The sequence below is a fragment of the Psammomys obesus genome, unplaced genomic scaffold (assembly GCF_907164565.1).
Source record: "Psammomys obesus unplaced genomic scaffold, mPsaObe1.curated_primary_1811, whole genome shotgun sequence".
Classification (NCBI taxonomy): domain Eukaryota; kingdom Metazoa; phylum Chordata; class Mammalia; order Rodentia; family Muridae; genus Psammomys; species Psammomys obesus.
The window spans coordinates 20,312,096-20,325,034 of NW_026596039.1; the positions used below are offsets into that span (position 1 = coordinate 20,312,096).

Sequence of the window (12,939 nt, forward strand, 5' to 3'; positions counted from 1 at the left end):
AGTTGTCTAGTTTGGAAAGTAAGTGTTCCCGAGAATACAGTAGGGTGGGAATTATATGGCAAGGATAGTAACAACAAAGACAGAAGCTACATTTAAAAAAATAAGTTCAAGGTCCATCAGCAACACCCTCAGAAGCACAGCTTCTAACAGTGGTCTCACACTACAAGGCAGTCCCCATGCTATAAATTAGTCATACATTTCTCTGAACAAGAATTCCTCTGCCCAAACAAGTTAGGGATGGCCAAATTGTGTATATAACTTGAACTTAAAAAGAGAAATATGTAAAGAATTAGGCATTCTGCAGGTCATAAAGCAGCAACTGGCTACAGTGACTACAATGACCTTTCAGTGAGAGGGTATAAGCATACACTGGAAAAAGATTAAAAAAAAAAAAAGCTGACTGTTATAAAGAGTGAGAAGACAACGAAAGACTGACAGAGGCGCTTAGCTTCCACTAGAACAGAAATGTCCAGGAGATGTCACCAGTTACCTAATAATAGTTACTGTTCTACCTGTCTCTTACACCAACTGCCTTGGGCAAGACTCCATTAGGTTAAAAAAAAAAATCTAACTGTAAAAAAGTATCCTATAGTGGAGACAGTAGAGAATAGAGCACGGACAGAGTTACAAAGCTAGCTAGGCATGGTGGCACACATCCAGCAATCTCAGCTCTTGGTAGGGTTGGCAGGAGGAGATCATCCTTCCGAAGCTTCTCAATGCTAGGATTATAGGTAGGCCACCATGCACAGCTGTGATCGTAAATTTAATTTTTATTTTATTTTGGTTAATTTTTTTTGTTAAAGCGCAGGGTCTCTCTGCATAACCCTAGGTGGCCTGAAACTCAAAGATATGCTTGTCTCTACCTCCTGAGTTCTGGGATTGAACCACAGAACTACCACCACACCACACCTAGCCTCTGATAATTTTTTTAATAACTAAAGAGTGAACTTTTTTTTCTTTTCAAGACAGAGTCTCACTATAAAACTCTGGCTGTCATGAAACTCACTCTGTAGACCAGGCTGGCCTTGAATTCATAGAGACCCACCTGCCTCTGCCTCCTAAGTGCTGGAATTAAAGGTGTGCACCACCACACCTTGTGGCATTTTTCCTTTTAATCTCTTTAAAAAACTGAAATGTTAAAAAAAAAAAACTGAAATGTACTATACTATTAATAGTATTTCCCACACTTTAATAGCATTTATTAAAAAAATATATAGCAAGAACAGTTTTCTCCATTAAACACAAAACCATCAATCCTGACAATGGTATAATGTACCTTGAAGAACTTTCAATTCAGCTTCATCACTAAACTTTGGTGGCCCAGCACTTTCAACTACACAGCGGTAGAGTCCCCCATCTCCTCCAGTCACATTGCTGACAACCAGTGTTCCGCTTGGAAGTTTGACAACCCTGTCATCCAGAAGAAGGGGCTGTCTGTTCTGTTCCCACCTTACAAATGGGACTAAATCTGCATTAACTTCACAATTCAGAACTGCACTGTTTCCAACATAGACTGAGGAAGGTTCTGGTTGGCTGGTAAATCTTGGAAGACCTGGATAATTAAAAAAAAAAAAAAGTCATTAAATATTACTCTAAAATATAGTTTTATGGCCTAGTACCCACATAGCTCATGTGGCCACAACATATGGTACAATCAGGGCCAAGAAGGTCAGTTCATGGGTCAAAATTTGGCTACATACACAGATATAGAACAATTAGTAACTAAATAAATGCATTAAGGATAAGGTACATCAAATCCCTCCTAGCTGTAAAAGCAAGGTGCGATGTGAAAAATGATAAGGACTGAATAAATGCTATGGCATATTCCATGATGAAAGTACTCAGTATAGACTTATGGCTTATCTACAGATACAGAGCTATGTAGCTATAAAAGCATGGGTAGACATCTTGTATATATAGCCAACGACAATGACATGTTTAAATATTCAAACACACATATATACAGCTACGCACTCCCTGGCCTGAATCAACATCACTTCTTTAACAGTGTGTCCAAATGGTGACCTCGTCATGATCTCTAAGTATCATCCTCCACTGCAAGGGGCCAATGTCCCTGGGGTGGAGGCCAGTCCTGAGAGTGGCACAGGGAAGTACAAGGTGAAGTAGGCTCCTCAATTTATGCCATTAATCAAACTTTAACCTTAATATATAAAGGAAGAAACAGTTTAACACAGAAATCAAGACTGAAAAGTTTCTAGAATAATGGCACCAGCACATTATTAAACCGAGAATCTGTTGACTCCTGTTAACATTAACAAACAAGCAGAGTAAAAGGAAAGGATCTACTGAATAGAGATGACAGAAGTAGTAACAACAGCCATTTACCAGCCACTATCTTAATAGTTGATTCAGGCAACAATCTTTCAATGGATATTATAACTATTAGTGAAAATTGACGAGGAATAGTGTTGTATTTATAAAATGCCAAAACATTTGTTCCCCAAATACCACTTAATAATTATAAAAACTGACCTTATTTTAAGGTGAAGAAATATTATATAGATCATAAGTAACAAAGCAAACATCACTAGCAACAAAGCATTACAGACTTCGGTGCGCTACACTAAGAACACTACACTATTCCGTGGTATTCCTCCCTAAAATGAAGCATCTCAGTCTCTTCCTAGGAGGAAATAAAAAAATTGAAACAAGGAAACCTGAGGCCCTGTTTTGTGTCAAATGAGCGTAAGGATTATATAATTATACAACGGAACAGATAAAAAGAAGGGTGGTTTCTGTATTCCCTTCCCCCATGATCTTTAAAATCTGTATTAAATGACAGCTTTACATTAATTTTTATTTCCTGAAAGCCCACAGTTACTTAGGAGCTGCCCTTGCTTTGGGGAAGTGCATGCTTAGACATTCAGGCACATTTAACATGTCTGCCAACTACTACTCTCAATGGTTCAGGGGAAAATGTGCACTTGGGTAACGTGCTGGATAGTTTTGTGTCAACTCAACACAAGGTGGAGTTATCAGAGAAGACAGAACCACAGTTGAGAAAATGCTTCCATAAAACTGCCCTGTTGGCAAGTGTGTGAGGTGCTGTCTTCATTAATGATTAATGTGGCAGGGCCCATTTCACAGGAGGTGATCTTGGACAGGTGATCTTGGGTGCTTAAAGAAAGCAGGACAAAGCTCTGTGTGGTGGGGCATGCCTGTAATCCCAGCACTCTGGGAGGCAGAGGCAGGCAGATTGATGTGAGTTTGAGGCCAACCTGGTCTACAAAGCAAGTCCAGGACAGTCAAGGTTACACAGAGAAACCCTATCTCAAAAAACAGAAAGAAAAGAAGAAGGAAGGAAGGAGAAAGAGAGAAGGAAGGAAGGAAGGAAGGAAGGAAGGGAGGGAGGGAGGGAGGGAGGGAGGGGGGAGGGAGGGAGGGAAGTAGGGAGGGAGGGAGGGAAGTAGGAAGGGAGGGAGAGAAGTAGGAAGGGAGGGAGGGAGGGAGGGAGGGAGGGAGGGAGGGAGGGAGGGAGGGAGGAAGGAAGGGAAAGCAGGATAAACAGGCCATGGGGCAGCAAACCAGTAAGCAGCACACTTCATGACCTCTGCTTCAGTCCCTGCCTTGTTAGGTTCCTACCCTGATCTCCTACCTAAAGGATGTGACCCAAGAGCTCTAAGCTGAAATAGCCCTTCCTCCCCACGTTGCTTTTGGTCAGTGTTTTGCCACAGTAATAGAAACCTAATTAGGACAGGGAATTACAAAGAAGATGTTGAAAACGTTAACTGGGAGATCCGGAAGGCATATCAAGACTTGTGAGACTACATGAGGTTTCTTGGTTCTATCTTTGTAACTATCGCCTAGGTCTGAAATTGCGGAAGTTCTAAATATTCTATAGATGCCACAGAATATAATGGCTAAGAGCATTAGTCTGCCACTGGAGTCTGAATCTTGAATTTAAATTAATTCCATCTTTTATTGTTATACAAAGGTGTTAAGTTATTGATTCTAAGTTTCAGTTTCTTTATCAGTTTAATGAAAACTAACAGCACTCACAGTGTGATTAACCTAAGTAATTCATATGGTATGCCTGGTACACACTTACAGTACCTTACAAGTGATTCTAATGTGCTCAACATAATGTCTCTGTAAAGACTAGGAAATAAATTGTTAACAATTATTCTAGGCTTTCTAATTTTATGATGGTAACTTAGTCCAAATAATAAAAAACACCCAAGCTTTCTAGTCCTGCTATGTGTTTTCTTTGTTTTTATATTAAGGAGATTTTCAAAGGAAAGCATGAAAGATAAAACTTTCTAAGTATCTATTTGGTAAACAAACAAAAATCAGGAAAAGGAAATTAACAAAGATTAAACACAGAATCTAATAAAGCTAGGTGGAAAGAACTTAATAAATATTAGGAAGAATGTCTGCTAGTTTTTAAGCAAGAAATATTCCCTTTAGAGGTTTTATGAAAATGAGTAATTTTAAAAAGCATAAACCCATAACAACATACAGGGATTTGTCAGACAAGAAATTTCAAAAAGTTTATGAATAGAGAAAGCAGATGGATAAACTAGTCAATGACATATCAAGGCAAAGACTGCCTCAGCTCCTGTGCTCCCTCTGGAGAAATGCAGAGAAAAGAGTGGAAATGATATGGAGTTGGCATGAATGTCTCCATGTAGACCATGCCATTCCCTAACCGTTGGGCACAAAAGACACACAGGTAGGTTACACTCCCAGAAAAACAACACAAACGTCATCTGTGCAGAAAAGGGACAGCCCAGGGAAAAGCAGCCTCATATTTAATTCTGTGAACTACCTCTTTAATATTCTTTGAAAACTTCCCTGTTTTCTTTATTTTTTCTATTTAATTTTTAACATTATTTTATTATTATTATTTATTACAATTTATTTACTTTGTATCCTGGGTGTAGGCCCCTCCCTCATTTTCTCCTGGTCCTACCCTCCCTTCCTCTTCCCCTACTCTGTTTCTTCCCTAGTTCACTGATAGGAGAGGTCCTCCTCCCCTTCTATCTAACCCTTGCCTATCAGGTCTCATCAGGACTGTCTGAATCCTCTTTCTCTGTGGCCTACTAAGGCCACCCTGCCAGGGGGAGTTGATAAAAAAGCAGGCAACCAAGTTCATGCCAGTGACTATCCCCTTTACTAGGGTACCCATATGGAGACATAGCTGCCCATGGGCTACATCTGAGCAGGGGTCTAGGTCCCCCCTATGCATGGTCCTTGATTGATTCATCAGTCTCTGCAGGTCCTCCTGGGCCCAGCTCTTTTGGCTATGTTGTCTCCTTGTGAAGCTCCTGTCCCCTACAAGTCTTTCTATCTACCCCTTCTTCCATAAGATTCCCTGCACTCTGCCTAAAGTTTGGCTATGAGTCTCAGCATCTGTTTCACTTTGGAAATCAATCCAGTGCTTTCTCAGAAAATTAGGAATAGTGCTACCTCAAGATCTAGCTCTACCACTCCTGGGCATATATCCGAAAGATGCTCAACCACAACAAGGACATCTGCTCAACTATGTTCATTGCAGCTTTATTCGTAATAGCCAGAATCTGGATACAAACTAGATGTCCTTCAACCGAAGAACTGATACTGGAATTGTGGTACATGTATGTAATGAAATACTACTCAGCAATTAACAACAAGGAAATCATAAAATTTGCAGGCAAATGGCTGGAACTAAAAGATCATCCTGAGTGAGGTAACCCAGAAGCAGAAAGACACACATGGTATATTCTCATTTCTAAGTGGATATTACCCATACAATACAAGATAAACATAGGAAAATCTATAGTCTTAAAGAAGCTAAACAACAAGGAGAACCCTAGGGAAGATGCTTAACCCTCATTCAGAAGGGCAAATAGGATAGACATCAGAAGTGGGAAAAGACAGGGAACAGGACAGGAGCCTTCCACAGAGGGCCTCTGAACTTCCTTGTTTTCTAGCCATGACTAAAACTAGTTCTGTTTGCAAGCAAAAATATGTGTAGTCTTTTAAAATGGCAAATTTGACAATATCTTTTTTTAAATTTTAAAGTAAATAATTTATAAGCCATGAAGTTTCCCACTTGAAGTACAGAACTCAGTATGAATAAGCTGTGTAAAAATATCCAGAAGTTAACCCTTTTAGCATCTCTTAAAGAAACTACTCATTTGTATTCCCTGTACTGCTGGACTCAGTTCCCATATCAGGTACTTAGCCCTGGGAAACCAGTCAACTTGTTTTCTCTATATATACATTTTCCTATTCTGAGCACTTTGACATATGAACTTAACAGCGTTCAGTTGTTTATGACTGGCTTCTTTAACTTACCACAATATTTTTACAGTTAATCCACGTATTCATATTGTATTGTGACTTCATTCCTTTTAACTGGTTAAGGCTTAATGTACTGACTTCCTCTACAATATCACTGAAGCCAGGCTTCTGCTTATCATTTATGCTCTAACCATCTCTTTGACAGCCTCTTTCTTGTATCTTTTTTCACTTGCTGTCCACTAAACCCTACCATCAGGAACCAGGATGCTGGCTTTACTAAGTGTTACTAAGCCACACGGATTAGTATGAGTAGGCTTTAAAGCCATCAATTTTCCAACAGAACTGCCTCTTCCATTTCCAAGGTAAAGGAAACACTGCTTAGTAGTTCTGGGAGCAACCCTGAACCTTAAGACAGTCAAAAAGAACGCTAGTGTATTCTACACAACCCTAACCAAAGGGGTACAGCCTCATAAATAAGAACACGTACAACTCGCATGGTAAATGGCATTACCCAGCAACTGAAAACTGGTGCATACTGCTTTTAGATTTAGACCTTATAAAAATAGAAAATCCAAGTAAATCACTGAACAGGACTTACCTGCTACTGTGAGCTTTGCTGTTCTACTGACAATAGTTCCAAGATTATCAACAGTGGCTACACACTGATAGAAACCTTCATCAGGCTTATTGTGTTTGGAATGCACCACACTGCTGATGAATAAAGATCCATCTGGGAGAAGCTGTCGGCGATCATCTGATACTAAGTTTAAAAAAGTTCCATCTTTCTTCCATTCAATTTTTGGAGAAGGCTCAGAATATGCCGAGCAGTTTAATATAACAGAAGAACCTCTAACTGAGAGTGTGTCCACTGGCTCCGCCAGAAAATAAAACGGAGTGAATGTTCGAACACTGGCTCCTACAAAAACAACAAAAAGGACACGATAAATAAAAATGGCTGTTATTTCTGAAAGAATAAACAACATATTCAAAGATTACTCTCATATGATTACTGAGTATGATACACTATGGATATAAGATGAATAAAATTTACTGCTAAAAATCAAATGACTCATTTAGGATAGCTTAGTTTAAAAACTTGAGACAAGACTTATGAGATAATGAGTAGCTAATAAAAGCTTAATTGAAAACTCCACAATGGAGTTTATAACTATTAAAGTTACTACATTCAAAATCACGTTTTCCAAAGAACACAGAGGCAGAAAACTGAAATGACTCACTGTAAATAAAATACTTTTAAGTTATTATTATTACATTATTTTCATTACTTAATACACATTTTGCACATTTCCCTAGTACTCATCCTCTTGACATATAAGCAACCTCTGGTGGTAACAATCACATTTTAAAATATCCCCCTTTCCATCTAACTTTACAATTTTGTTATAAGAAAAGAAATACTTTTTGGCCTGGGAAGATAGCTCAGTAAGTAGTGTGCTTGCTTCCTGCACAGTGTAAGGATCTCAGTTCAGATCCCCAGCACCTACGTGAAAGCCAGGCAGCACAAAGCATGGCTGGTGGCTCCTAGAAACTCACTGGCCAGCCAGTCTAGCTAAAAGAAGGGGCTCTAGGTTCAGTGAGAAACCTGTCTGAAAAACTAAGGAAGACGGTGAGAGAGAAAGGTCCAGTGCTGGCTCTGTTCTCCACAAGCCCATGCAGGGATATGTACATTGCATGCACACGCACATACAAACACACACATAACCTTTCAAAGTAAGCAATGTTTTAAACCACACAAAATTAAGTGTTGTTTTTGGGAAAGTTTTCTTAAGAATATGAAATTTTGAAAATATTTTTACATTTATTTTATGTATACAAGTGTTTTGTTGCATGTCTGTGCACCATGCTCAGGTACTGCCTACAGGGTCAAAAGAGGGGCTATCTCCCCTGGAAAGAGTTATAAATCACCGGGAACCACCACTTGGGTGCTGGTGACTGAAACGCTAAGTCATCTCCACCCTATCCAATTGTCGTAAGCCTTATTCATTCATGTTACATTTTTAAAATTTCATTTTCTATATTTATTTTTCATCAATAATTAATTTTGATGTAAAGAGCACAGGAGGACTCAGCTTAACCTTTCTAGGTCTTTGGCTGGCACTTTGAACATATGAAGAAAAAAAATTACAAAGAAAACATTTTCTGTAAACTGTATGTTAGCCAGATAAAGCTTTACCTTTTATTAAAACAAACAAACAAACAAAACCACTCAGGCAGTAATCAGACTAACTCTAAAGCAAAGCCTAACTCTAAATTATTTGTAAATTATTTAAACTGTGAATTTAAGATACATTAGTCCTATATTATAAAATGGGTGACTGGAGCTAAATAAATGTGAAACAGTACAGCAAAAGGAGAAACAATAAATAGAAACTTTTCAACTGTTTGAAACGTTTCCCAGAACTTAGAAACCTAGACAAATTCCAAACCACTCATTCTTCTCCCAAACACCACAGAGTGTTACAAAAAGGCTCAGGTCTCCACTCCCACAGAGGAGGGCTTCATAATATACGTATGAAGTCTTAAAATCTCTGGAAATGAACTTAGCAATTTCTGAAAAGTTAACAAATCATTTTACTTCTTCCTATTCAAATGTCTACATCATTAACTTTCTGGAACAATGAAAGATACAAAACGATAGTTAAACTGCACAAAATGAAAGCTACACTGTGCTCTTCAGTCTTCCTGTGTATTACACCTGCACTACATCATCTAAATCTAACAAAGGAACTCAAAAGAGACCACTTTATTAGCAGGACAATGAAAATATGCAAGTTTAACTTTAAAATATATTACATACATAATGCACAAGCAATATTAAAACCATTAGTATAAAACTTTTACCATTAAAAAAAAAAAAACGAGGCATCACCTCAGCACCTGAGAAATGGAAAAGTTCAGAAGTTTTAGATTGCCTTCCACTGAGGCCAGTCCCTGGAGCACGAGTCACAAACAAAATCAAAAGATGACTGCAACAATTTACGCGGCATTTGTTTGTTTGTTTATTATTACAATCTATTTATTTTGTATCCCACTGTAGCCCCCCCCCATCTTCTGCCAGTCCCACCCACCCTCCTTCTTCTCCCCCTATGCCCCTCCCTTAGGCCACTTACAGGGGAGGACCTCCTCCCCTTCTCTCTGACCCTAGCTTATAAGGTCTCATCAGGACTGGCTGTTCTTCCTTTGTGGCCTGGCAAGGCTGTACCACAGCCTCTCTCCACAGGGAGAGGCGATCAAAGAGCTTGCCACTGAGTTCATGTCAGAGACAGCCCCTGATCTCCTTACTGGGGAACCCACTTGGAAACTGAGCAGCCTATGGGCTTCATCTGAGCAGGGAGTTGAGGTCCTCTCCATGCATGGTGCTTGGTTGGAGTATGGGTGTCTGCAGGGCTCCTTGGGTCCAAGTTTTTTGGCTCTGTTGGTTTCCTCCTTGTGGAGTGCCTGTCCCCTCCAGTGTCTATCTCCCCCTTCTTCCATGAGGTTCCCTGCACTCTGCCCAAAGTTTGTTGTTGTTTTAGATAAAGTCTCAAGTAGTCCAGGCCTTGAATCCTGAACTTGCTATGTAGTGGAGGGTGGCCCTGAACTCCTGACTCTCTTGCCTTAGCTTCCCGAATGCTAGTATCACCAAAAATAATACAGCAATCACATGAAGGTTACACAGCCAAGCATAAAAAACTACTTTGAACTCAAAGTCCACAGTTTTCAGCAAATATTGCTGCCTTCCAAAAAAAGTTTGAAATACTCCTGAGAATTTTCTGAGGTGCCTTGGGCTGTACACCTCAAGGCAACCTGTGATCTGTTAGGTAAGGATTTGTATTTTTACGGTATTTTTTTTAATTCAGTCATATTCCTAATATCCTAGTGCAATGTATAAGCTTCATCTCTATATTATATAACATAATTTCTAAAGCTAGGCCCACTGGTTAAAGTATTAATAAGGTTACAGTCTCCAGTCTAACTAGCTAGTTAGTTGCATGTCTCTCTCTTCCATGCTAAGACTTCAAGAGAATGTTTTGTAAGCGCTGATAAGTTTCTAAAATATTATATAGAAGAAAAAGGAAAGCCAAGAAAAGCCAAAATAATTTTATATAAGAAAGAAAAGGGCCTTTACCCGTTAGGTGTCAGTTCTTAGAACTATTAAGCAATCACAGTTCAGAAGCAAAGGATTTAAACAAAACAAAACACAAGCTCAAAAGAGACTTTAAAGCCTATAAATAGAGACACTTTGGGGAAAAGAATGAAATTTAAACTGGAGAGATGACCCAGCAGTTAAGAGCATTTCTTGCTCTTGCAGAGGACACAGGTTCAGTTCCCAGCACCCACATGGCGGCTCACAACTGTCTGTAACTCCAGTTCCAGGGCATCAGTGCCCAACTCTGGCCTCCGTGAGCACCAAGCACACATGTGGTTCACTTATATAAATGCAAGCAAAACACTCACATACACAAAATGTAAATAAATAAAGTCTTTATTCTTAAAATTAGGAGAACTTTCAACAATGTCACTAAGACAGCTGGCCTTATGGGGGACATGAGATGCCTACCCCTAACATGTAAGACTACAACCAACAGGTTTAAACATTTTCCACATCTGCATCCCTCGTTATGAGAAATGGTCCTAGTATCATCTCCATTTCATAAAGAAAGCAGCACAGAAATGTTAAGTAATTTTTTAAAGGTCACACGGGTAAGAACAAAACCTGAGTCTAAAATCCCAAATACTGAGATGTCACTAAACACATCTATAAAATTCATCTCAGACATATGAAAAGTGAAATTGGGAAAAAAACAAGGATAACCCTGGAGCTTAGACAATTTTAAGGAGGAAACCTCACAGAAATAGCTTTACTTTCTTGAATTTAAAAAACACATTACACTTTTGCAAAACACAGAAACAAAGCAGGCAAGCAATAAATTAGAGAAAAATGATTTTGTACACAAGAGAGAATTAAAAGTCCAAAGTACTCAATAGAAAAATGCCGAGGTTGTATCCCAATGAAACCATCCCAATATGTGGCAGGATGAACTGAATCCACTCCAAATAGTTCAACAAGTCCCTACCTGTCTCAGAGTGTAATCCAGTAAAAGTGGAGCTATGTTTTCTAACAGGCCTGGAGTTCTGTGGAAAATGAGTAATGCCAAAGAATGTAAAGTATAGCTGCTTCCTGAGTATGTGAGTACATGAACACTCAGAAAGTGGTCAGAAAGTGGTTACTGTGAAGGAAAAAGACGGGACGATAAGAGTAAATATCTGTAAACACATATAAAATGACTCACAATTTAAGAGAAAAATCGCTTACTGTTCAACAACCACTTGCAAGAGCAGAGAAACGGTTTTTAAAGGATCTATCATTTCTTTAACAGTTTTCCTTTGGGACTGCAGAGGGCTGTGAGATACCCCTGCGCTGACTTTATATAAAAACTGACCTGTACTTTGCACCAGTCCTCATACAGCATCTACTTTGGTCTGCAGAACATTAGTTTACTAAGGCCAGAATAGCTGGTGAAATATGTTGAAATAAGCTTAATGGATCCTGTCTGGTGTTTCCTACATTTTCAAATCTACAAATTTCTCACTTCTTAATAGAATAGTTCTCACTTCTTGATAGACTATTCCTCGCTTTTTGATAGAGTACTTCACACCTCTTGATAGAATCCCATCTTAGGGAAGGATAGCATCCACTGGGAACTACTTTCAGTCATAAGCACCATCCAGAAAATACCAGCAAATCTAACTGTATGCCTCATATTTGCTGTAAATTTTCTAGTCCCCATAGCAAGATACCAGAGCAAGGTATTTTAATGCAGAAATAAAACCCTGCTCTTCTGCAGGAAGAAGTGCAAAGTTTAATAGCAGAAATGCAGAGCAAGCCTCTTTATGAACCTACTAATGGAATCAGTCTGTGTACAAGCACATCCCATCCCATTTTCCAATGGGATGCTTTACCTTATCCTTGTGTTCAGTGCCATATAGTTCAGTCTTAAGTTCTCAGTTTTTAATTAAAAATCTAAAATTTGTAAAGTTAAAATAACAGCATTTAAAAAGCACAACTAAATATATTTATATTACCAAGTATACAGACATTTAGAAAGTGAAATTTTTTCTCTACCATTTTACTATATAACATTTTATTAATTTCAGCTCTACAGTTTACTCTCTCTGCATAGCTAATTCTTCCAAAGACCAAATTTACCTTAAGCACATCATCTTTTGTATCTTCTAACCATGTGGACACTGTTTTCCTGAGGAAAATGTACTCATCTTAATGAAGTGTGTAGAGCAAAGAACTGAAGGCAAAAGTAGAAGTAGCAAAACAGAAAGAAACAAGATTTACTCTGGCTGTGTGCCAAAAGGGACTTCTAAGACTGAACAGGAATTATAAAGAAAGCCGAAAGACAAAAACAATAGTTCAAGTTTACTGAGTGTTCACTAGGCACCAGGCACTATTTTCAGGCTGTACCAGAATTTTCTCAATCTACTTTGCTATTGGTAAGAATTATTATTTCTGATTTAAAACCTTTTGGTACAAAATGAATTTTAAAAACTGTCCAAAGTAATCAAACTAGCTGAACCACGAACATATCCATTACGTGTGCACTACCGGATACGGATACATGATGTACATCAAGAACTTGAGCTACAGCTTCAAGCTTCTTCACTAAGAAACATGTAAAA

The 12,939-nt window shown here is 38.7% G+C and overlaps 1 protein-coding gene across 1 annotated transcript in view; it reads right to left on the minus strand.

The window, feature by feature from the left end:
* Neo1 (neogenin 1) overlaps window positions 1-12,939 on the minus strand; it is a 193,184-nt gene that overhangs the window by 129,074 nt on the left and 51,171 nt on the right. The window contains exons 5-6 of the mRNA XM_055622080.1: window positions 6,845-7,162; window positions 1,277-1,552 (exon numbers count right to left, since the gene is read on the minus strand). Coding sequence (XP_055478055.1) covers window positions 1,277-1,552; window positions 6,845-7,162 — 594 coding nt within the window. The remainder of the gene's footprint in view (window positions 1-1,276; window positions 1,553-6,844; window positions 7,163-12,939) is intronic.